Source organism: Macaca mulatta, chromosome 4 (assembly GCF_049350105.2).
Source record: "Macaca mulatta isolate MMU2019108-1 chromosome 4, T2T-MMU8v2.0, whole genome shotgun sequence".
NCBI classification, from domain to species: Eukaryota; Metazoa; Chordata; class Mammalia; order Primates; family Cercopithecidae; genus Macaca; species Macaca mulatta.
Window position 1 is genome coordinate 13,015,781 of NC_133409.1, and position 26,583 is coordinate 13,042,363.

Here is a 26,583-nt window from a genome sequence, read left to right on the forward strand (position 1 = left end):
AGAACCCCGGGTTGCTGGGCAACCGATGCGGCCGCTGCAGCTGGTCTCTGTGGTGCTGGGAGCGAGCCCAGTGTAGCTCCCACCTCCTACGCTGGTAACCTCCCGTCCCGCCCGCTTCCCTTGTTGTCGCTTCTCCTCGCGTCGGGGAATCCTTGCCCTTGGCACTACTTACATCTCTCCGGGTCCCACGACACCTTAGCGCCTACCTGCGTGAAAGCCAAGCTCCACAGAAAGCGAGGCAGTCTGCCCCCGGACATGACTTCGGCGCTGACTGATGGCACCTCTCGGGCCCCGAGCACCTACACCTACACCAGCCGGCCCCGAGCACTGCCCTGCCAGCGCAGCCGTTACCGGGACAGCCTGACGCAGCCGTGAGTGACCAGGCCAGCCCCTGTGTGGTCCATACTTGCACCCCATCCCCGGGCCGGGGTCTGGCCCCTTCGCCCTGGCAAAAGCTACTTATATGCTGTCTTCCCTTGGCTGCACTCTGCCGAAATAAAAGTTCTGCCCTAAGGAATCTCCCGTGGTGTGGAGGAGTGAAGCAGGAAGGGGCATGGATTGGGCACCAGCTAACTTTTAGTGATACTGAGTTGCTGCCGTGGTCCTTACCAGGTACACGAATCGGCTCATTTCACAAAGTTTGAATTGTACCAGTGTGTATTGAGGGCCAGCTACGTGCTGAGCACCTTACTGGGGGCATTCAAATACGTTTTCTTACTTAATCCACAGTGCTGTGAAGTTGGTTTTATAACTCCATTATGCAGATGAGGGAACTGCGGTGCAAGGATAATCCAACAATAGCATATCCAAAATGGGAGCCGAGTAAATCTCTTCTGCAGGCTTTGAGCAGGAGTAAGATTATTCTTCCATGCAGGACCACGTATTGGTTTTTTGTGGTGCTGGTGGTGGTGGTGGTGGTGGTTGTTTTGAGACGGAGTTTCGCTCTTATCGCCCAGGCTGGACCGCAATGACGCGATCTCCCCTCACTGCAACCTCCGCCGCGCCCCCGCGCCCCTGGCCCAGGGTTCAAACGATTCTCCTGCCTTAGCCTCCCAAGTAGCTGGGACTACAGGCGCCCATCACCACGCCCGGCTAATTTTTGTGTTTTTAGTAGAGACAGGGTTTTGCCACGTTGACCAGGCTGGTCTCAAACTCTTGGCCTCAAGTGATCCACCCACCTCGGCCTCCCAAAGTGCTGGGATTACAAGCGTGAGTCACTGCGCCTGGCCGGCAGATTGTGTTTTTACATCGATGAACAGTTGCAAATATTCAAACATACATAGGAAAGAAAAAAATATACATAAGCTCTTAAAGTTCTCTTAAAGTTAAACGGTTCTCTAAAATTATTTCCATAAGCCTCAAATGTTGAATTCAGCAGACCTTTACAGGAATGCAAGTTCCATGGATGCAGGAACCTTTGCATCTTTTGTTCACCTAGTACAATGCCTGGTACATAGTAAGCACTTAATACAAATTGTCGAATTGATGATTGAATATCAACAGTGTAATTATTGATGCTTGTTTCAAACACTGTTTCTAAATTCATAATTATCTTGTTCTGACATTCTTTTGTAAGAGATGTCTATCACTGTGAGAAAACTAAAATAGAAAATTTAAATCTGAAGAGTGGTCATTTATGTTAGAAAAGGATTCAATTTTAAAATTTTCTAATCCTTCCAAAAACACTTTCTGGTGCCTTTAAGTAGTTGCTTACAAATCATTACTATCCAATCAGACCAACAAATTAGAAACAAGAATCAAGGATGGTTCATTAGGAACAACTTTTTTGATAGTTGATTAGTATATTGAAGTAATCTGTTGATTAGTTGCTTAGTATATCTGAGTAATGCACAAGACAGAAAAATCTCAATTTTGAGAAAGTAGTATCTTACAAATCATAATCATTGATATCCTAATGGATAAAATATTAATATTTTATCCATAATTTGCTTATGGGTAAGGATAATATTCTCCTCTGATACCTTTATGAATAAAATATTTTTTAAGTGTTCAGGAGAGTAGCTGGGCATGGTGGCATGTGCCTATAATCTCAGGTACTTCGGAGGCTGAGGCAGGAGGATCTCTTAAACCCAAAGGCAGAGGTTGCAGTGAGCCAAGATCACGCCACTGCACTCTAGCCTGGGCAACAAAGCGAAACTCTATGTCAGGAAAAAAAAAAGTGTTCAGGAGAGTACTTGTCTTAATCCCTTTTATGTTGCTTTAACAGAGTATCTGAAACTGGATAGTCTATAAAGAGATGTATTTAGCTCACAGCTCTGCAGACTGAGAAGTACAAGAGCATGGTGCTGGCATCTGCTTGCCTTCTAGTGAGGACTTTTCTTATTGTATCATAACATGATGGAGAAGGTCAAAGGGGAAGCAGATACGTGGGAAGTGGCCAAACAGGAGGAAGTACCTCATTTTGTAACAACCTGCTCTCCTGGGAACTAGTCCTGTGAGAACTTAATCCAGTCTCTTGAGAGTAAGAGCTGCCTCACTACTGCAAGAACTGGTGCCAAGCTATTCATGAGGGATCCACCCATGATCCAAACACCTCCCACTAGGCCCCTCTTCCCAACACTGCCATATTGGAAATTAAATTTCCATGTGAGTTTTAGTGGGGTGACAAACCACATCCAAACCACAGCAGTACTTTTAGTACTTTCAGTACTTGCTGGTGAGTAACTAGATGACCATATCCAAAAAGAGTATGCTTTTGTGTCAATCTGTCTCTATGCTAGAGTGCCCTTTAGTTGTTTCCTGTTCAAAATTTCACATTGAACTGGATAAATCTTCAGTTTTTCATGGCTGGAATGGATAACTAACTTATAATTGAAGGGAGTCAAGATTCCAGATTATCTTGATTGGATATATATAACTGGGCTGAAACCAGAAAATGAAACTTAATTGGAAAGCTGTGAAGTTTTACTTAGGTGTGAGAAGTCAGTTATACAGAAATGGGAGTATCTGATTTTTCCTTTGAAAGGGTCTAGAAATTTAACACAAGTCTAATGTGAGTCAAGAACTTCCACCTTTTCATAGGATTATAAAGCTGAAAGAGAACATTTGAATACTAGTCTTCTTATTTACAAACAAGAGAATGTAATACATCTTTTATGTATTTCTTGGTAGTTGGGTGATCATAAACACCATTAAATTCACCTTTAGGCATGTATCAAAAGACAATTGTGATAATGACATCCTCATTTTACAAATCCTTTGGTAAAGGATGTGTAGCCCTTCTAATAAAATAACATTTTAATGCAAATGAATTAAAACCTTAGAATATACCTTAGAACATTTTTTTTTAAACTCAGATCAAATAAGGTTTAAAATCACTATAGTGGGCAGAATAATGATTCCCCAAAGATGTCCTCTTCCTCGTCCCCAGAACCTGTGAACATGCTATGTGGTAAAATGGACTTTGAGATGTGATTACATTAAGGATCTTGAGATGGGAGATCTTGAGATGGGAAATTAGCCTGGCTTATCCAGGTGGACCCAGTAGAATCACAATGGAGTCTTAAAAGTGAAAGAAGAAGGCTGGGTGCGGTGGCTCACGCCTGGAATTCCAGCACTTTGGGAGGCCGAGGCGGGCGGATCACGAGGTCAGGAGATCGAGACCATCCTGGCTAACGTGGTGAAACCCAGTCTCTACTAAAAAAAATACAAAAAAAAAAAAATTAGCTGGGCATGGTGCCGGGCTCCTGTAGTCCCAGGTACAACAGAGGCTGAGGCAGGAGAATGGTGTGAACCCGGGAGGCGAAGCTTGCAGTGAGCCGAGATCATGCCACTGCATTCTAACCTGGGTGACAGAGCGAGACTCCATCTCAAAAAAAAAAAAAAACGTGAAAGAAGAAGGCATAGGAGTCTGAGTCATAGAAGGAGATGTGTCATTAGAAGCAAAGGTCAGAATCACACAAATGCTGACTGGAAGGCGACCACAAGCCAGGGAATGAGGGCAGTCGCTAGAGCCTGGAAAAGGCAAAGAAACATTCTCCCTAGGACCTCCAGGAGGAGTGCAGCCCTGTTGACACCCCTTTTGGACATCTAAACTGCAGATTCTGAGAATAAATGTGTTATTTTAAGGCAACTACGTGGTTAGTAGTACCATCTAATCAAATAGGAAACACTGAAGAAGTAATGAGTTGGAATGGGAGAGTAATAATTAGTTCCATTTTGAGGTTGCCTTCCAGATAACATAGTGAGATGTCGTTGGGCAACTGGATATGCCTAGAGTTGAGAGAAGAGTTCTTGGCTAAATAAAAATTGGGAGTTTTAGGTATATGGATTATAATTGAAGTCTTGAAAATGGATGAGGTCGACTAAGGACAAGAGAAGGCTGAGCCTGGAGGAAATCCTCCAGTATGGGAGGAACTACAAACAAAGGCTAAGAAAAAGGCATTAGAGAAGTAGTAGAAAAACAATCAGAAGATTATAGTGGTAACACAGAGGCCTAGGAAAGAGAATGCTTCAGTGAAGGAGTGGCCAACTGGGCCTAACACTGCCCAGAGATCAATTAATACAAGCAATGAAACATGTTAGAATGTTCAATTGTGGCTTCAATATATGACAAAAAAGCAACTTATACCCCACTCAGAATCATTTCCCATAGAATACTGTTGTTGGTATAGGACAATGTTTAGTTTCTTAGCTATAAACAATATACCATTTAAATAACTTTGAATGAAAATATCAACTGTGTTTTTGTATTTTTTACTAGCAATCATTCTGATCCCTGAAATTAATATTTTATTTTATTTATTTATCTATTTATTTTTTGAGACAAAGTCTCTCTGTCTCCCAGGCTGGAGTTCAGTAGCCTGATCTCAGCTCACGGCAACCTCTGCCTCCTGGGCTGAAACCATTCTCATGCCTCAGGCACCGGAGCAGCTGGGATTACAGGTGCAGGCCACCAGGTCTGGCTAATTTTGTATTTTTAGTAGAGATGATGTTTCACCATGTTGGCCAGGCTGAAAAATTTTATTAACATTTTAAACAATAACTTTAAAAAATACGTTTGGGGGCCAGGCGCGGTGGCTCAAGCCTGTAATCCCAGCACTTTGGGAGGCCAAGACGGGTGGATCACGAGGTCAGGAGATCGAGACCATCCTGGCTAACATGGTGAAACCCCGCCTCCACTAAAAAATACAAAAAAATAGCCGGGCGAGATGGTGGGTGCCTGTAGTCCCAGCTACTCGGGAGGCTGAGGCAGGAGAATGGCGTGAACCCGGGAGGCGGAGACTGCACTCCAGCCTGGGCGACAGGGCGAGACTCCGACTCAAAAAAAAAAAAAAAAAAAAATACGTTTGGGTTTAAAGAACAATTAGAAAATGGACTTAATTTTTAAGCCTCATTTTTTTATTACTGTAACTTTTCAATCTTTGAATCAAGCTTTTTTCAGTCCTTTAAAGAAGGCCCCTTTTCAGGTGGGCCATTTTCATATTTACTAAAGTCATACAGATTTACAATCTAAATCTAGCCCTGCCACTTACTAGCAAGGTGACCTTGGGCAGATTCCAGAGTCTGTTTCCCCTTCTGAAAAAGGAATCATAATTCCCACCTTGGCAGCTTATTGTGAATAATAAATAAATAATGTACATGAAGGACCTGGCATATAGTAAGCATTACATAAATTGTATCCATTTACCTCCTTATTTTATGGACCACACTGAAACAGAAATTTATTTTCTTAAAATATATTTATTTTAGTCTAAATCCTATTGAAAATGAGTTACTTCATAGATACCAATACTCTATTAAAATGGTTTTACAGGATTTTCTGTTTTACAGAGATGAAGAACCTATGCGTTATGGAAACATAATGTATGACAGAAGGGTAATTCGAGGCAACACTTACGCACTCCAGACAGGGCCACTGGTAAGTTAAGTTTGAATAGTCTAACACTGTTCTCACATTATCTGTGGGGAAGGATCAGTTTCTTTGTGTTAATTTCTAATCCATTGCAGACTAAAACATTCATAAAATAAAGATGAATTACTATAAAAATGAAGTTTTAAAAAAGACATACAAATGGAAGCCCAGTGAGTTTCCAGGAGCTGGGGGATGAGGGGGCCAGGGAAGGAGTTACTGTTTAATGAGTGTAGAGTTTCGGTTTTGCAAGGGGAAAAGAGTTCCGGAGATAGAGGATGGTGACAGTGATAGAACAATGTGAATGTGATTAATACCACTGAATTTTATACTTAAAAATGGTTAAGGTGATAAATTTTACATTATGTGTATTTTACCACAAAAAAAGAATTAACTAAAAAAAAAAGCCCCAATTTTTCATTAGATTCAACAGAACTCTGCCATTCTAAACATTTCTAGACTTTTACTCTCAATTTCTATACTTAAATTGTTACAGACCAGTTCAAATAGTTTATAGACACACTAGCCAGAGGCCCACATTTTGAGTAGCCCTTGTTGATTGCATCTAGGTTTGTTTAGATTATCTCATACTCTAATACAATTATCGTTATTTAATCAAAAAGTCTGAATTCTGCTGCTTTAATTCACTCAACAGATATTTATTGACTTTCAGGTCCTGTTATGGGTACCTAGGATACAGAGATGAGTAAGACATGGTATGATATTAAGGGTGGTGAGTTCTTGGCACAGAAATGAAATACAGGTGAATCTCTAAACTGTATATGACATATAAGTGCCTAATACAAGATGGTGATAGAGATGCTCCTCTACTTAGGATGAGGTTATGTCCCAATAAACTCACTGAACATTAAAAATGAATTTAAAACACCAAACCTGCCAAACACACCATAGCATAGCATAGCATAGCCTACCTTAAATATGCTCAGAGGCCAGGTATGGTGGCTCACGCCTGTAATCCCAGCACTTTGGGAGGCCAAGGTGGGCAGATCACTTGAGCCAAGGTGCTTGAGACCAGCCTGGGCAAAGTGGTGAAACCCTGTCTCTACAAAAAAAAAAAAAAAAAAAACCCACAAAAATTAGCTGGGCATGGTGGCACGCACCTGCAGTCCCAACTACTTGGGAGGCTGAGGCAGAAGGATTGATTGAGCTCCGGAGGACAAGGCTGCAGTGAGCTGTGATCACACCACTGCACTCCAGCCTGGGTGACAGAGGGAAACCCTGTCTCAAAAAACAAAAACAAAAAAACACAACCTAGAATGTTAAGGAATTGAGGGAAGCTCAGTGTGCCTGAATCGGAGTCTGAGGCAGGGAGTATCAAGAAATAAGTGATTAAAAAGAAGTTAAAGATGAATAATAACATTCAAATCCAATGTTGTTGAATGTCAAATGAGGCATGTGAAGAATCCACCTAAGGTATGTTCCCGGAACGAGACCCTGTCTCAAAAAAAAAAAGTGCTCAGAATACTTACATTAGCCTACAGTTGGGAAAAATCATCTAACACAAAGTCTATTTTATAATAAAGTGTTGAATATCTCATATAATTTATTAAATATTAAAGTGAAAAATAGAATGGTTGTATGAGTATTCAAAGTACATTCTCTGTGGATACTTTTGTATCATCATAAAGCTGAAAAGTCATAAACCACATAAGTTGGGGAACATCTATTAGTCTGAAGCAATGGTTAACTTATTAAACATATATATATATGTATGTATGTATGTATATACGCTTCAACCCTATCCTGGATCTCTTGCATTAGAACCTCCAGGGATTCCCTGCTTCTCCCACTGAGGTGGTATCAACAAGGGTGGAGCAGGAAGCTGGACTTTCACCCAGTACCAGTGAGGTAGTAGGAGATGGCACAAGTCAGTGCCCCACTCTTTCTGGGGTGGTGCCAGCAAATCCAGTAGGTAGCTGAATTGCAGTCCTATCTGGCAGTAACAAGGTGGTATGAGGCAGTACTAGTCAATGCTGCACTCTCCAGACACCACCACCAGTGTCAACAGAGCCTAGAAAGGAGCTGAACTACCACCCCCACCTGGCACCTATGTGTTGGTACAGGTTGACCCTCTGCTTTTGTTGAGGTGGTGACAGTGGGGCCCAGCAGGAAGTTGAACTTCTAACCCCACACAGGCTTGTTCACTAAACAAAAAGGGTGACTTTCTACTGAAAAATTAAATAGGATCCAAAGTCTTCAAATATAATACCCAAAATAGCCAGGATACAAACCAAAATCACTTATCATACAAGAATCAGGACAGTCACAACTTGCACAAGAAAAGACAATCAAGAAATGACAAAACCAAGATGACTCAGATGTGGGAATTACCTGACAAGGATTTTAAAGCAACAAACATGTTTCAATGAAAAGTGGACAATTGTAGACACTCTTGAAACAAAAAAAAAATCTTAGCAAAGAAATAGAAGATAAAGTGAACCAAATGGAAACTTATAGAACTGAAAAATACAATAACTAAAATAAAAAACTCACTGGATGGACTCAGTAGTTCATTGGAAATGATATAGGAAACAATCAATGAACTTGAAGAAAAATCAATGAAGAATGGAAGTTATCCAGCTGAACAGAGAGAAAATAGACCAAATAAATAAATAAAAAGCCTGAGAGAGCTGAAGAACAATCACAAAGATTTATATTCATGTTGTTGGAATCCTAGAAGGAGAGGAGGAAAACTAGGAGATGGAAATCTTGAATCTGTAGGCAAAAGGCCTACAGATCCAAGAAACCAAGTGACTCCCCCAAAGAGGATAAACCCAGAGAAATCTACCCGAGACAAATCAAGATCAAACTTTTGAAAATTAAAAACAAAACATTTTGAAATCAGCCAGAAAGAAATTACGCATTAGCTAAAGGAGAACAATGATTTAAATGGCAGTGGATTTCTTACCTAAAACATGGAGACAAGAAAGTGGCACGATATTTTCCAAGTCCTTAAAGGAAAGAACTATCAAGCTCTAATTCTAATCCAGTGAAAATATTTTTCAGGAGTTCCAAAACGGCAGCATAGAAGCAGGCCGGCTTCACTCCCCCTGCAAAAGAAAATCAAGAACAAATATACAGTGCCGAGATTACCACCAGCAATATTCTAGAGGTCAAGTAGAAGGAGGAGGCACTTCCCAGGGCTACAGAAAAGTGAAAAAGCTCCAAGAAAGTGGTAGGAGAATCAGACGTTCATGTCTGCAGTATCTCTCCTTCTAGTCTGCCTGGCACTAAGGATGTGGAGGATTGTATTAGCGTTCTCTAGAGGGACAGAACTAATGGAACAGATATATATATATGCAGTAGAATTTATTAAGTATTAACTCACACAATCACAAGGTCCCGTAATAGGCCATCTGCAGGCTGAGGAGCAAGGAGAGCTAGTCCAGATTCCAAAACTGAAGAACTTGGAGTTCAATGATCGAGGGCAGGAAGCATCCAGCACAGGAGAAACATGTAGGCTGGGAGGCTAGGCCAGTCTCTCTTTTCACATTTTTCTGCCTGCTTGTATTCTAGCCACTCTGGCAGCTGATTAGATTGTGCTCACCCAGGTTAAGGGTGGGTCTGCCTTTCCAAGCCTACTGACTCAGATGATAGTCTCTTTTGGCAACACCCTGAGACACACCTAGGATCTGTACTTGGTATCCTTCAATCCAGTCAAGTTGACACTCAGTATTAACCATCACAAGGATTTATCTCTGACTTGTGATTTCTGCACTGGAAAAAGATCAAGGTGGACAACTAGTTTCCCTACCGTGTTGGGTTCCCTGGCAGGAAATTCAACCCACAAGAAGCATCATGAGTTCCTGAAGAGAGAAATACCCCTGAGTACAGCCAAAGACAAAATGGGGAGGTGAGACTACCATCCCCAGCCCTGGACACTCCGCTGTATAACTCGATCAAAGGAAACACCAAATGAGCATGGCTGTTCAGCAGCACCACACTGTAGGAGATAACATTGTACCGGTCCCCTGGGCATAGACCCCTAGCCAGTCCCACTACCAGTGTATCCCCTTTGGGACCTCCCCCATTCAGGATGGGCAGTGCTCTGATCATTTACTAGAGCCAGGTGAACCTGGCCTTAAGGCACCACCTAGAGCCAAAAAGGAGGCAGCAATCTAGTGATAAAGGATCTCTGGCAGGGCGCAGTGTCTCATGCCTGTAATCCCAGCACTTTGGGAGGCCGAGGCAGGCAGATCGCTTGAGGTCATTAGTTCGAAACCAACCTGACCAATATGATGAAACCCCATGTCTACTAAAAATACAAAATTTAGCCAGATGTGGTGGCAGGCATCTGTAATCCCAGCTACTTGAGAGGCTGAGTCAGGAGAATTGCTTGAACCCAGGAGGCAGAGGTTGCAGTGAGCCAAGATCACACCAGTGCACTCCAGCCAGGGTGACAGAGTGAGACTCTGTCTCAAAAAAGGGGGAAAAAAAAGGGGGGGTTTCTAAGAAAATATATCCAATAAAAAGCAAAAACAAGCCAGACAGAGAAGACTGGACTAAATAACCCTTCAGTGCAGAGACATAGACATACATCCACATGAAACAACAGCAAATGAGGAACCACGACCTACCTACCTGAAGGGACAAAGCAAGGAATCAGTAACTGGCACTAATGAGATGGCAGGATGTGAGCTCTCTGACCAAAAATTCAAAATAGCAGTCTTAAGGAAATTTGGTGACATCTAAGATAACACAGAAAAGCAATTTAGAAATTTGTTACAGAAATTTAACAAGGAAATTGAAATAATTTTTTAAAATCAAGCAGAAATCTTGGAGCTGAGTAATACATTTGTTGAACTGAAAAATGTATTAGAGGCTTTCAACAACAGAATGAATCAAGCAGAGGAAAGAATCAGTGAACATGAAGACAAAGACAGACTATTTGAAAATAAACAGTCTGAGGAGAGAAAAGAATGAGAAAAAAACAAAGACTGCTTACAAGATATAGAAAATTACCCCAAAAGATCAAAGCTAAGAATTACCTGTGTTCAAGAGGGAATTGAGTAAGAGTAAGGAGTAGGAAGCTTGTTTTAAGAAATACTAACAGAAAACTTTCCAAAACTTGAGAAAGAGATAGATATCCAGGTACAGGAAGGTCAGAGAATACCAAACTCTTTCACCCCAAATAATACCCCATAGAATAATCAAGCTCTCAAAGGTCAAGGACAAAAAAAGAATCCCAAAAGCAGCAAGAGAAAAGAAGCAAATAACATACATGAAGCATCTCCAATCCATCTGGCAGCTGACTTCTCAATGGAAATTGTACAGGCCAGGAGGGAGTGAGATGACCAGGAGGGACTGGGGTGACATTTTCAAAGTGCTGAAAGAAAAAAAATCATCTAAGAATATTGTATCCACAAAATTATCCCTCAAATATGAAGGAGACATAGTCTTTCCTAGACAAATAAGAGCTGAGCAAATTCAGCACCACCACGCTCATCTTACAAGAAACGTTAAAGGAAATTCTTCAGCCTGAACAACAACAAAAACCACTAATATGCCAAAAGAAAACATTTGAAGGTATGAAACTTACTGGTTAAATTAAGTACATAGACAAACCTAGAATACTCTCATACTATAACTGTAGTATGCAATCCACTCATAATTCTACTATGAGGCCCAAAAGACAACTATCAAAAACAGTAATAGCTGCAGCAACCTGTTAAGAGGTAGGTAATCACGCCACTGCACTCCAGCCTGGGCGACAGTGCAGACTTGGTCTCAAAAAAAAAAAAAAAAAGTGCAATGAGGCAACTGAAAGTTAGTATGTGGGGGAATGGAGTTAAAGTGTAGAATAATTTTTCTTTGCTTCTGTTCTTTGTGATCTAAGATAAGTTGTCATCTCTGCAAACAACTTGCTATATCTATGTTTTTTGTAAGCCTCATGGTAACCACAATGCAAAAATCTGTAGTGGAGTCACCAAAAATTAAAAGCAACAAACTAAAATATACTACCAGATAAAGTCACTTAACACAAAGACAGACAATAAAGAAGGAAGGAGATACAAAACAACCAGAAAATAAGCAACAAAATGGTAGTAGGAAGTCCTTGCTTTATCAATAACAACACTGAATGTAAGAGGACTTGGTTCTCCAATTAAAAGGCATAGAATAGCTGATTGGATAAAGAAACGAGACCCAACTGTATGCTCCTACAAGAAACCCACTTCACCTACAGAGACACACATAGACTGAAAGTAAAGGGATGGAAAAAGATTTTCCATGCAACTAGAAACCAAAAAAGAACATGAGTATACTTACATCAGATAAACTACAAATCAAAGACTGTAGAAAGAAACATAGTCACTCTGTAATCATAAAGTGATCCGTTCAGCCAGAGGATGTAACAATGATAAATATGCACCCAACACCAGAGCTCCCAATTATGTGAAGCAAACATGAATGGATCTAAAGGGAGAAATAGACAGCAATGCAATAATAGTAGGAGATTTCAACAACCCATTCTCAGTAATGAATAGATAATCCAAACAGAAAGGAAAAAAAAGAGAAAGAAAGAAAGGAAAATTGGTGTTAAACTTCACACTAGACCTATTAGGACTAACTGATATCTATAGAACATTTTATCCATCCTCTGCAGAGTACACATTTTTTTCTTCAGCACATGGATCATTCTTCAGAATAGACCATATCTTAGGCCACAAAACATGTCTGCACAAATTCAAAAAAGTAGAAATTCTATCAAGTATCTTTGCTGATCACAATGAAGTAAAACTAGAAATCAATAATAAGAGGAACCTTGGAAGCTACAAAAATACATGGAAATTAAACAGCATGCTCCTGAATGATCAGCAGGTCAACAAATGAATTAAAAAGGAAATGTTTTTATTATTTTTGTAAATATATAGATAGGATTGTGCACCCATGTATTCCAGTTAACAGCCATACTTTGAAGTTACTTTTATGCTTTGTCAAACATCTTTGTAATTATCTGACAAAGTACTAATGCAATTTTAATGAAGTTACTGATAATCAGGAAACATTATGATAAATGCCTTTATACTACCCAGGAATTGCTTTTGGAATGGCAGTTCTTGTATGCTTTAATAAATATTTTCTAAATTCTAGAAGTATTTTCTATCACTGTTAGCTCGGACAGCCTGATTCTCTAGAGCTTCAGAGACAACGGGAGGCTAAGAAGAGGGCTCTTGCCAGAAAACAAGCCCAAGAGCAGCTCAGACCACAAACACCTGAACCTGTGGAAGGCAGAAAGCATGTCGATGTGCAAACAGGTGTGTGACTGTGCCCTTGGCATTGTGTCCTCTTGGTTTACTCAGTTGTCTGTCAGTTCATTTGTGTTTGGCCTTTGTATTATTTATGCCTCTCCTGTGCTGATACTTCCCCAGTAACATGGTAGGGAAGTTCATTTATTAAAGAAATACATAGACTAGGTTGGGTGTGCTGGCTTACACCTGTAATCCCAGCACTTGGGGAGACTGAGGCGGGCAGATCGCCTGAGGTCAGGAGTTTGAAACCAGCCTGGCCAATGTGGTGAAATACCCCGTCTCTACTAAAAATACAAAAAATTAGCTGGGCATGGTGGCAGTCACCTGTAATCCCAGCTACTTGGGAGGCTGAGGCAGGAGAATCACTTGAACCCAGGAGGTGGAGGTTGCAGTGAGCCGAGATCGCACCGTTGCACTCCAGCCTGGGCGACAGGAGCTAAAGTCCATCTCAAAAAAAAAAAAAAGAGAGAGAGAGAGAGAAAGAAATACATAGACTGTATACTATTATCTTAGTGGATATGACTGGAAGTGTGGGATGGGGTTCAAAAAACAAACAAAAAAAAGAATTTTGGCCAAGCGTAGTGGCTCACATCTGTAATCCCAGCACTTTGGGAGGCAAGGCAGGAGGATCACTTGAGCCCAGGGGTTCGAGACCAGCCAGGGCAACATACCAAGACCCCATCTCCACAAAAACATTTTAAAATTGGTCAAGCATGGTGGTATATGCCTGTAATTCCAACTACCCAGTAGGCTAAGGCAGGAGGATTATATGTGCCCAGGATTTCAAGGCTGCAGTAAGCTATGATCACATCACTGCACTCAGCCTGGGCAACAAATAAATAAATAAAAGAATTTTGTGACCAAACAAATTCTGTCTTAGGAGCCCTTTTCCACATATTCTGTTCTCAAACTGGGATTCTTTCTCGTAGCCCAACATGAATCACTATTCTTTTCATTAGGACTTATAGGAAAGGAGAGCAATATAATTCTACTTTGTCATTTTGTCTTTTGAGAGGAATAAACCCACTCCCATCTGAGTCATCTGCCTCTCACACCAGCCTCCTCTGTCCTCCAGTTCTGTCACTGTGCACATTCCCCAGGGCCACACAGGTACCCCTGAGGCAGATGTCAGGATTTGCGTGCTTGTCTTGCTGTCCTCAGCTGTAGAGGTTTACCTGGTCCTATAGGGTCTAGCTGTATTGTTGACAGAATCTTGGTCATCAGACAGTGCTTGGTGTTTTCCTTGGACCACTGTCACTACTTAAGGTTCACTTTGTACCCTTCCAAGATGGTGAGTGGATCCATCAGGATTATTTCTGCATGGTAAAGGCAAAAGGGACCATTCCATGCTTTAACACTTGCCTTTACGCCAAGTCTAGAATGTGTGTATGGCTGTCATTAGCCAAAGAGCTAAGTTTTCATGTTTCTTTATACCATCAGAATATTAAGTGATATAATAGCAGCCAGCTTTTTTTGGATATTTCCTCAGAGACTGAACCAGGTCCTTTATCTGTGTACTTCCTTCATTATTACAAAGATTCTGTGTGACAGGTAGTTATAGCCCATTTTCCAGATGAAGAAACTGAGGCCCAGAGAGGACATGACTTGGCCAAGTCCTGTGCCCAACATCTGACTCTAGTGCTCATGTTCTTTGCTTGATACCACATTACCCTTGCCTCATATAAATTACTCCTAACATGAAATTTGTTTTCATACATCTGTTTATAATCTGTAGTGAGAGGGAACATCAAATAACCTGGTGACTTGGTACATGATTTTTTTAAATATCCAGGAATTTTCAAATCTTTATATGTTTACTATCTTAGGACGCAAATATATATATGTGTATTACTGACCTTTTATCCACTGTTGTACTCTGCATCTTATACACATCTATGGTCTCATGTTCTTCTTCAGTTCCATTTTCAAATACAAAGCTCAGTGCTTTCTAGACATTCAGTAAATGTTCTAGCCTGACTAACTCTATCTATGGTCTTCCAAATATTTAAAAACTCTTAGTTCAGTATGTGAAGTAAGCCCCATATTTGAACACTTTTATTCTAATACTTATTTTCTGATTCATTTAAATATGTTTTGAAAGAGCTAAAATTTCAAATACGCATATATGCTTGAAATAGACCAGAACTTTTTGTCTTAGAGACAGAGTCTCATTGTGTTGCCCAGGCTGCAGTACGGTGACACGATCTTGGATCACTGCAACCTCCACCTCCCAGGTTCAAGCAATTCTCCCACCTCAGCCTCCCAAGTGACTGGGACCACAGGCACGCACCACCACACCCAGCTAATTTTTGTATTTTTTGTAGAGATGGGGTTTCGCCATGTTGGACAGGCTGGTCTCAAACTCCTGGCCTCAAGTAATGCACCCTCCTCGGCCTCCTAAAGTGCTGGGATTATGGGCATAAACTACTGTGCCTGGCCTTAGACCAGAATTTTAAACTCAATGTATATGATGATTCTTCTTAGAATTATACCTTGAAGAAATTGCTGATCGCATAATAGAAGTTGATATGGAATGCCAAACAGATGCATTTTTGGACAGACCACCAACACCACTCTTTATTCCTGCCAAAACTGGCAAAGATGTGGCCACCCAGATACTAGAAGGAGAGGTACAGTATATCCTGTGGGTTCCCTCTATAATCTTTATAAATGAGGTAAAGTTAGGTGTAGATAATGCTTAATATGAACAAGAGCCACTTCACAATCAGATTCTACTTCTTGAATTTCTTTCCAGATATTATCTATAATGGTTTTATCATATAGTACTCAGAAATGTTTTGAAATACCATGTTCTGATTTCTTTGCCAATTAAAAACAAAATCATTTAAAATATTTTTAGAATATTTCCACATTTGATTTTTGTTTGTTTATATGCTTGCTTAATGTATGTATATAAGATAGATTTGTACTAAATAAGGAAAAATAATATCCCTGGTATAAAAGATTCCACAATTAGTTGCTTGTGGATTACATAACTTTTGTAAAGATACTCTCTCATTTTAAAAAAATTTTAATAATTACATTTTTCTATCAGTGTGGAATGCATAAATGGGCCTGTTTATGAAATTGAAGAAGAGAAGGCAATGATTATGTTCATAATGACCTAAATGAGTTTTAACACTTGTGGGAACTTGAAAGAACTGTCATTGAAATTGGGAAATAAAATAAATCTTCAGAAGCTATCTGAAAGTTATATTTGCCTAGAAATCCTAGCAATGAATCACCAAAATATCTATTATTCTTATTTGTTCGTTCATCAAACTGTTATTTAAAAATAAATAAAAACAACGGCCGGGTGCGGTGGCTCAAGCCTGTAATCCCAGCACTTTGGGAGGCTGAGACGGGCGGATCACAAGGTCAGGAGATCGAGACCATCCTGGCTAACATGGTGAAACCCCGTCTCTACTAAAAAATACAAAAAAAACTAGCCGGGTGAGGTGGCGGGCGCCTGTAGTCCCAGCTACTTGGGAGGCTGAGGCAGGAGAATGGCATGAACCCGGGAGGTGGAGCTTGCAGTGAGCTGAGATCCGGCCACTGCACTCCAGCCTGGGCGACAGAGCAAGACTGCGTCTCAAAAATAATAATAATAATAAATAAATAAATAAATAAAAATCAAACAGAGAAGGCAAAGAATAAGACAGACAAGGATATTCCTCTTCAGTGTCAGGGTTCATTTTGATGAATGCATACATTTTTTTCATAACTTTGACTTAACAGATTTTTGCCTGTAAACAAAATGTTGTTGATTTTGAGGATTAGGAACCATAAATAAAGCACCAGCACAGTGTCTGGCACACAGGAGACACTTAATAAATAATATCTTGTTATTGCTATTCATTATATTTTTGTTGAGCATTTGATTCGTAATTAAAATTTTAAGTTTGCTTTATTTTGTATGTTTAAGCTCTTTGACTTTGATCTTGAAGTTAAACCAGTGTTAGAAGTTTTGGTGGGGAAGATAATTGAGCAGTCTCTTCTGGAAGTAATGGAAGAAGAAGAGCTGGCTAACCTGCGGGCCAGTCAGCGTGAGTATGAAGAACTACGGAATAGTGAACGTGCTGAAGTTCAACGACTTGAAGAGCAAGAGAGGCGACACCGAGAAGAAAAAGTATATATAATTGTATTTTTCTTTCTTAGGCAGTCTTTTGGCTAGTTAGCATATTATGTTCAAAATTACATGTGATGATATATCATAAAACTAAAGATCTTTGGGAATATATTAGAAAAAGATCTATAATATTTTTGCTCAGGTCTCTTCTATAGATCAGAGATCTTTCGTGGACTGAATTCCATCTTTTAAACTCCAGCTTACATAAATATACCTAAAGTGAGTTTCCAAAAGTTTCTAAATAAAGTAAAAGTTCCTAGGTTACATGTGTCCCAGTTGAAGACTCTTAAACATCAGCAGTGCTAAAGAAAGAAAGACATATGTTGGTTTGCCGTAAGTTAGTGGCAGAAAGATGGAAGGAAGGAAAAAGTGAGTGTATTGGAGAGAGACTGTGGGTAAGAAGCAGGGCATCTGGATAGAATTCTGATTCTTTTTCTTGGTGACCAGGCCCTTCTTTATACCCTTAGTGACACACCAGACTGATTTGGGTTCTTATAGAATATTTTTCAGATTCAGGATTTTTAGAATCTTCAATAAGGAGAGGTTTACAATCCAGTTTTTTTAAATGTGCCGGTAGCCTACAGTTAGGAAGCACTAGAATAGATAGTCTTTCTGGTTCTGGCAATAACTGTCAGCCTTTGTTGTATACTGATGAACAATTATAAAGTAGTATCTTAATACCTGAAACAGTTCAGAAAAAATTCCCAAGGGGCCTAACTTACTATGCTATGAAAAATAGCGTAATTGTTGGGAAATCCTACTCAATACCTATCAAATGGACTTTAATTCCAAGATGAATACTTAGTTGTGTAAAGAGCATAGGGCTTACAATAAGGATTGTGCAAAAGTAAGATTTTATTTACAAATATAAAATGAATTGTGGCAAAATAAACTTTGTTGAAATGAGTCATGAAATCTTTATCAAAAAATATTTGTTTATTCACTATTTGGAAATATATTATGGAAAACTGGATACAGGAATCACCTAGACTTATATTTGTTTAGAGTTTAAATATAGATTTAATTAGAAAATATATTAATGCTCCCACTTCCACGTGAGAGTAGAGAACAGGATTCATCAGCTTTATAAATATTACATGGTCTAAAGGAAGCAACAGCAAAAAATAAGAGGCTTTCATAATCTTCAGAACCATTCAGCTTTACAAATTCAGGGAATTGTTACAAATGAACTCATTCACTGGCCCACTGGTAATTTTTCTTACCAGTAATATTTCATGATAATATTATTTTAAAGTACATATAGTGGTGATTATCTTTTTGCTACCATCTATACTGTCAAGCATGTATGTCTTGAAATTATTTTACTTGAAATGAATAGTGAGGTTTTTACCTTAAATTCCATCTTTTATAACTTCCTGAATTCAGTACCCACTAGCTGTTGAAATTTGTTAAAATTTTGATGAAAAATATGGACCTTTAATAGATAGACACCTCACTGCCCATTTTTTGATAAGTCTGGATTCTTCTACTTATTAACTTCACTAGATTCAGTACTTGGGGAGGGCATAAGAGCTAAATAACCACCTATGTTGTTTTGGCAGGAACGGCGTAAGAAACAGCAGTGGGAAATAGTGCACAAGCACAATGAGACATCACAAAAAATCGCCGCCCGAGCATTTGCACAGCGTTACCTGGCTGACCTTCTCCCGTCTGTTTTTGGCAGCCTCAGGGATAGTGGCTACTTTTATGATCCCATTGAAAGAGGTTTGTAGATATTTTTGTTAGATTAATTCTGTTTTAATAAGCATCCTCTTAATGGTTCAAATTTATGTTATGTCCATTTTTATTTTGAATTGGAATCTTTATTTCTGATACAAAGTCAATTTTAGTTGTTTAAAGTAAGTACAGTTGTTAATGAGATGTGTATTTTGAAGATCTTGATTTAAGGATATTAGTGTTTGTTTATTGAGAAGCAACATTTGTATAGTAGAAAGACATATGGACTTGGTATTGAAAATTTGAGTTTGGGTTGCAGCTTTATCATTAGCTAGCTTGATGACCTCCAGTTTCTCCATGTGTGAAATGAGGATTTTTTTTTTTTTTTTTTGAGACGGATTCTCACTCTTTTGCCGAGGCTGGAGTACAGTGGCGCGATCTTGGCTCACTGCAACCTCCACCTCCCAAGTTCAAGCAATTCTTCCTGCCTCGGCCTCCCGAGTAGCTGGGATTACAGGCACCTGCTACCACGCCCAGCTAATTTTTGTGTTTTTCAGTAGAGACGGGGTTTCGCCATGTTGACCAGGCTGGTCCTGACCTCAAGTGATCCGCTTGCCTTGGCCTCCCAAAGGGCTGGGATTATAGGCGTGAGCCACTGTGCCCAACCTGAAATGAGGATTATTTAGGAGTTAAGTCATAAGATATATGAAACGTGTAAACTGTAAAGTCCTATGTATGCGTAAGTAGTTGTTATTAACTTTTTCTCAGTTGACTTACTCCAATCAAAAACCCTTTGAGGGCAACTATCAAGGTCATTTATTCGTTTAATTAGGCTCTTACCCTGTTCCAGGCAATGTTTGGTATTGGAGAAAAGGAAGGATCCCTGGTCTCTGCCATTAGGGAACCAATAGCCTGATAGCTGTCTGTCTGTATCCCCTCAAAGTCCGCGGTCCTAGCTGCTCAGCCAGTGGAAAGGAAGAGTTGCATGTCCTCACCACCACCCACCTTCCTCAGGGTGAAAAGCATGTACATCCACCGTGCTTGGTGTAGAGGTCCTATTTTTGGGGCAGTAGTATTTTGGGACACATGTTAGTAATGTTAATTTTCACTGATTACATATTCAATTTAATACAAAGAGGTGAGATCACAGACAAATGTTATTAACATACATAGTATTTTTCATAGGTGATATCATTTGATACTCCCAATAACCCTGTAGGATAGGCAGGTCAGATAGAATTCCCATTTTTTCGGAAATAGAAACTGAAGCTCAGAGAAGTTGAATGCCTTGCTCCCAACTCCTCAGGCAGTGGAAATATTAGGCCTCAAACTGACTTGGAACTCAGACTCCAAGTCCAGTGTTCATTCTCGGCTACCATCCTGCTGTCCTGGGCTCTAGCTTGGACTCTGTTAGCCAGAGAGACAAGTAGCCTTTTTTCTATCACTGATTGCCAAAAAAGTAAGTTATAGATCATATAAAAACTTGCAAATGAAATTCATACCTGAGATTAAAATTATTTATAGTAGTGAATATAATATTCTATCACACTCTCCATTTCATCCTATTGAAAAATAAAATTAGATGCCTGCCCCAAAAAATGCTGTTTTGAAACTTTAAAATGTATATTGTAATAGATCATATTTTTAAAATGCTTACACAGTGGATTTCAGTTTGAACAAACTTAATACTGATGGAAACACCTAGTTTCTGACCTATTTCTAGATGGCTGCCTCCTCAAATGCCCTCTCACCTGCGTTCTCTGAGTCTGATCAGCTTCCTTCCATTAGGCCCTGGCCTTCAGGTGGAGACTTTCTTTTACTGGCATTGCTCAATTCCAGATTTGCATTGCATTTGGATTGGAGTTCTCCCAAACCCACATCCTCCCCCTGCCTCCCTGATCCATCTCAGATTGCACCTACGAAGGAAACTCCAAATGCCTTGACTCCAAGGAAGGCCTCATAGTTCTTAAAATATTGGGACAGGTGTGGTGGCTCATACCTGTAATCCTAGCACTTTGGGAGGCCAAGGTGAGTGGGTCACGAGGTCAGGAGATTGAGACCATCCTGGCCAACATGGTGAAACCCCGTCTGTACTAAAAATACAAAAATTAGCCAAGCGTAGTGGCGTGTGCCTATAGTCCCAGCTACTCAGAAGGCTGAGGCAGAGGAATCACTTGAACCCGGGAAGCGGAGGTTGCAGTAAGCGGAGATCGTGCCACTGCACTCCAGCCTGGGCGACAGAGCGAGACTCTCTCAAAAAAAAAAAATCACTTATGCAACAGAAAGGAAACTGACCAGAACATATATAAGGAATATGGCAAGTTATGCTGTATGAGTCTACTTAACATTTTATATTAAGAAACTAATGTTGCTGAGTCTATTACATTAGGAGAAAAGCACATTATTCCTCTGACGATACATAAAAATCAATGTCTTTTATTACAGATATTGAGATAGGATTTCTTCCATGGCTAATGAATGAAGTTGAAAAAACCATGGAATATAGCATGGTGGGAAGAACAGTGCTTGACAGTAAGTTATTTTATCCAAAAATTCATCTCTAAAATTTTTAGTAGAAAGAATAAATTGAATAATTGAAAGATTAATTTCACAGTTCTAATACTTAAACTTTTAGTATATCAATTATATTAATAGAAGTGCAAATTTTTACCCTCAATATTATCTTTGGCTCTTTTATAATTTGATATCTATTAATATCTTCTGTCTTTACTTCATAAATGATATTCTGTTAAAACAGTATAATTTATATTTAATGCATTAAGTGTGAAGTTAAGTATGCTGACTTCAAAAAAAAGGTTATGACATAGGAAAGGGATGAGGCTTCGTGAAGGTTTTGTAATCATCTATAAGTCAGCACTATAACTCCTAAAATATACCATAATATGAAAATCATAATGATGTCTGGACACTTAACTTTTCAGTGTTGATCCGTGAAGTGGTTGAAAAGAGACTGTATATGTATGAGCATAAGGAAGAAACACATCGGTCTCCAGAACCAGAGGATGAGCCTGGTGGTCCTGGAGCAGTGACAGAGTCGCTGGAGGCCTCTGAATTCCCGGAGCAGAGCATGTCACAGACGCAGGGGCTGCTTTTAGATGGAGACTATGCACAAAGAACAACATATGACAGAAGGTCATCCCAGGAAAGGAAGTTTATGGAAGAGACAGAGCTATTAGAGCAGGATGAAGAATCAGCAATGAGGAAGTCCTTAGAGGAGGAAGAATTGTCATAGGAGGGGAGCTTCGAAGTCATGAAACCAATCAACAGCCAAGTCAGCAAGCAATCAGGTAATGATGCGCGAGTCCCCTCAGGTTATAGAAATTATGTTGTATTTAGTCAATATGTCTTTTTGTCTAATGGACTGGGCCAATCAAATGTGATAAAATAAAGCTAATTTGAAAATGAAACTAATTGAATTCATTTATTTAATAGAATATTCAAAGGCTACATTGTAATTCTAATGAGAATTATATTTAATTACTAGCTTTCTATTACCATTATATGTAACCAGCAAATATATTTTTCCTTAGTCCTTCTAATTTTACGGGTTAGTTTTTTTTAGTACATACGATATTTAATGTTCAATATCAGTGCTGTCAGCCATTTAGCTTTTCTTCTCTATAGGAAAACTATTTCACCTACTATAAGAGAGAATGCCTAGCCAGGCGTGGTGACTCACACCTGTAATCCCAGCACTTTGGGAGGCTGAGGCGGGCAGATCACCTGAGGTCGGGAGTTTGAGACCAGCCTGACCAACAAGGAGAAACTCCATCTCTGCTAAAAATACAAAATTAGCCGGGCGTGGTGGCGTGTGCCTGTAATCCCAGCTACTCGGGAGGCTGAGGCAGGAGAATCGCTTGAACTTGGGGCGGAGGTTATGGTGAGCTGAGTTTGCACCATTGCACTCCAGCTTGGGCAACAAGAGAAAAACTCTGTCTCAAAAAAAAAAGAAGAGAGGATGCCTAAACGTTGTGCTACTGAAAGCTGCAGTGCTCCCTTCCTGCAAGGACCAGCTTCAATATTCAAGTAAGGCTTAAGGAATTCAGTGGATTAGTAATATGCTCTCATCTATTTTTTCACATTCCTGCTATTAAAAAATTTCAGGCAATGCCAATAAAGCAAAAATCTCTGTTTGCCCTTATACAGTCTCACTCCCCTCCTCGAAGGCAGATCACTGTTACCAGTTAGGTATGAACCATCTAGGCCTTTTTTGAGATACTCCTATACAAATGTATTTGAAAATCTAGAAATATATAGCTTGATTTTATTTATATAAATATAAACATTATTTGCATATTTTATTTTTCACTTAAGAGAATGTCTTAGATCTTTCAAGGTTAGCAGGCATCCATCTCTTATCTTTTTAAAATATGGTTAAGGTATTACATATTATGACTGTGCTGTAGCATAGGGAATTAACATTTGACTTTTTAATCTGAATGTGTTAGAGAATTTACCTGCAGTATTAAAATCACAGATTATTTTCTCTCCAAAGCCTTGCTAATCGTAAGCAGTAACTGAAGTCTTCGGAGCCTTTAGATAGATAGAGCCTATTTTTCTTTTTACTTATTCTTATTTTTATTTTTTTGAGACAAGGTCTCACTCTGACACCCAGGCTGGAGTGCAGCAGCACCATCACAGCTCACTGCAGCCTTGACCCCCAGGCTCAGGTGATCTTCTCACCTCAGCCTTCCAGGTAGCTGGGACTACAGGCTTGCACCACCACGTCTGGCTAGTTATTGTATTTTTTGTAGAGATGAGCTCTTGCTGTGTTGCCCAGGCTGGTCTCCAACTCCTGGGCTCAAGTGATCTGCCTGCCTTGGGCTCCCAAAGTGCTAGGATTACAGGCATGAGCCACCGCACCTGGCTGAGTCTGTTTTTCTCAGAATACTTATAAATATATAAAAGTAGTGATTTAAAATAACTTATAATTATTAACCCATTTACCTTAATTTCTTTTAAGTTAGGTACCAAGAATGTATCCACATTTAAAAACTTTTAAAAAAAGAATGTACCCATTTTCCCATATGGTATTTCACTATAACATTAAGCCTCATGGCAACCTTCTGAAGCATGCATGACAATATTTGTGTTTTTTAGTTTCTAATCCTTAATTCGATCAGCCAGCAAACATTAGCTGAGTGCCTGCTCTGCCTTGGGAATGAGGCTGCAGATACAGCAGTGAACAGTCATGAATACTTCATGTTTTTTACAGCCTAGCAGTGGAGCTAAATGAAGTAAATGATGTAAATAAAGAAACCAAAGCTCAGGGATTTTAAGTGATTTGCAATAGGTGACAAGCCTAGTAGGGAGTAGGACTAAAGCTGGAACCCAAATCTCCTTACTTCTAATCTAGTATACTTTCTTCTAATAACTTGCTGTCTTTGTGAGGTACAAAGAATAATTTAAAATAAATTATTGCATTAAAAGCATTTAAAACATTAGAGTCACACCTGTTATCCATCACTGGGCTGGTTTCATCTTGTTAAACAGTCTTTATGATCACCCAAAAATTTATAAGGTATTAGTTTTGACAAGAAGACCAAAAATTTTTAATTAGGGCTATTGCTGATTATTATTGTTATTACCAATTTAAAAATATCTGTAACTAGTTTTTAGAAACCTTAAAATTGGGCCGGGCACAGTGGCTTACGCCTGTAATCCCAGCACTTTGGGAGGCTGAGGTGGGCGGATCACAAGGTCAGGAGATCAAGACCATCATGGCCAACATGGTGAAACCCTGTCTCTACTAAAAATACAAAAGTTAGCCAGGCGTGGTGGCGGGCATCTGTAGTCCCAGCTACTCGGGAGGCTGAGGCAGGAGAATCACTTGAACCCGGTAGGTGGAGGTTGCAGTTAGTCGAGATCGCGTCACTGCACTCCATCCTGGGAGACAGAGCGAGACTCCTTCTCAAAAAAAAAAAAAAACTTTAAAATTGATTTGAGATGGATTATCTTTCATAATCCTCTAATTCCCCTTTAGAATGATCCAGTCCATTAAACACTTTGCAGATGCCAGACCTATGCTCTATAAATCCATAAATTAATTCAATGTATTAAAAGAAGTAGATATCTATAAACCCCACACTGAATGGGTTAAGCTTAATTGCAATCCTAGTCCATCCTAGAGAGAAACCAAAATAATTGAGAGGTTAGGGCATTGTCGCTGTGAGAAAGCTTAGAGATAACACATTATGTGTTATCTGGAGAAAAGAATGTTAAATGGAAACAAAGTTTATGAAGAATTTCTTCAAGTACCTGAAGGATTTTATGGGAAATTACAAGATAGCATACTTAGGTTCCATATGTCTAGATGACTTTTCATAACTAAGCAACTTTTGCAAATGGTTTGGGAACATAAAACTCTTCCAGGATGGAAGAAAATGGGTACCATTAACATTTGGATGGTTATGGGACCATCATAACATATGCAAAATGCTGGCTTCCCAACTGTGACCCTCAGTATGACTTTTAAAGGAATTATAAGCTCCAAATACTTTTTGGAGTACTTGACTTTTTCACACATTTGCTAATACCCTTCTCATAAGTTTTCTTTCTTTCTGATGTTTTGGCTAACACTGAGCTAACAGAAGCTAAATAATAATAAAATGAAGGACAGATAGTAAATATATTGAAATTGTCGTTCCTGGCTGGGTGCAGTGGCTCACGAGGCCTGTAATCCAAGCACTTTGGGAGGCCGAGGCAGGCAGATCATGAGGTCAGGACATCAAGACCATCCTGGCCAACATGGTGAAAGCCCGTCTCTACTAAAAATACAAAAATTAGCTCGGTGTGGTGACACATGCCTATAATCCCAGCTACTCGGGAGGCTGAGGCATGAGAATCACTTGAACCCAGGAGGCGGGGGTTGCAGTGAGCCAAGATTGTGCCCCTGCACTCCAGCCTGGCGACAGAGCAAGACTTCGTCTCAAAAATAGATCAGAGAGGTAGAATGTAATCTTCTCTAGCATAGGCATCATTGCATTTAGGCCATGTGAGGGCTACAAGCATGGCCTGCGAAGCCACTCTGAGCAACACAAGGTGGAGTTTGAAAGCAGATTCAAAGCCAGACCACTGGGCTTGAGTTATGGTAGATGCTTAGTCAATAACGTTGTTGAACATTTCTCATTATTAGAAATGTCTTTCATACTGATTCAAAACCTATAACTGAAAGATATGAGTGAAAAGATAAGCTAATAGCATTATAGGCTTGCTTATAATCAAGTGTTAAAGAGTTTGAAATTTTAGGATAAAAATATTTCAGGTATAAGATGCCATTTAAGCAATTTTAACTTCTTTTTGGAAAGAGAGTTTAAAATGTATGAATTTTTATCACTATATTCATTTATGATTTTTATAAATATGAACATTTTTGTGATAATTGTATGTTGTCTTTTAACATTTTAGATTATAACCACTAGGTGTCAGTAAAACCCTAAGATAAGGTTGACTTGCTGCCAACTTCATACATAATTTCGTGACCGTAAAAGACCTTGGTGAGCACAGTTCGAAAATATATTGTATTCCTTGGAATCTTCTAGACTCTCAATGAATATTTTATCTCACCCTAAAGTTATCCGTCAGCTCTGTAGGGGTGCCAGACTCTTAAAATG

The 26,583-nt window shown here is 39.6% G+C and overlaps 1 protein-coding gene and 1 long non-coding RNA gene across 4 annotated transcripts; one reads left to right on the plus strand and one right to left on the minus strand.

Annotated features, from left to right (window-relative positions):
* Nucleotides 1-22,377, plus strand: RSPH3 (radial spoke head 3). 3 transcript variants are annotated; one of them, XM_077999231.1, is made up of 8 exons: nt 1-612; nt 5,777-5,881; nt 13,008-13,149; nt 15,628-15,773; nt 17,069-17,272; nt 18,835-18,997; nt 21,395-21,481; nt 21,892-22,377. In XM_077999231.1, exons 2-8 carry the CDS (start codon nt 5,807-5,809, stop codon nt 22,200-22,202), a joined length of 1,128 nt encoding a protein of 375 aa, XP_077855357.1. In that variant the 5' UTR covers nt 1-612; nt 5,777-5,806; the 3' UTR covers nt 22,203-22,377. The 3 variants fall into 3 exon arrangements, with proteins under 3 accessions (XP_077855357.1, XP_077855356.1, XP_077855355.1); XM_077999230.1 differs by having other exon boundaries at nt 5,794-5,881; XM_077999229.1 differs by having other exon boundaries at nt 1-371; nt 5,794-5,881.
* LOC144340257 (uncharacterized) lies at nt 2,908-8,943 on the minus strand. The gene is made up of 2 exons (XR_013416153.1): nt 8,802-8,943; nt 2,908-3,657 (listed from the first exon to the last, which is right to left on the minus strand). It is a non-coding gene; the product is annotated as an uncharacterized LOC144340257 (long non-coding RNA).
* Nucleotides 22,378-26,583: the final 4,206 nt, after the last annotated feature.

What these genes read in the sequence shown, in the direction of transcription:
- RSPH3 (XM_077999229.1), top strand. Translation starts at nt 256, where the DNA reads ATGACTTCGGCGCTGACTGATGGCACCTCTCGGGCCCCGAGCACCTAC. An exon ending in GCATGTCGATGTGCAAACAG is followed by an intron (nt 13,150 to 15,627) that starts GTGTGTGACTGT and finishes GATTCTTCTTAG; the next exon opens with AATTATACCTTGAAGAAATT. An exon ending in GGCGACACCGAGAAGAAAAA is followed by an intron (nt 17,273 to 18,834) that starts GTATATATAATT and finishes TTGTTTTGGCAG; the next exon opens with GAACGGCGTAAGAAACAGCA.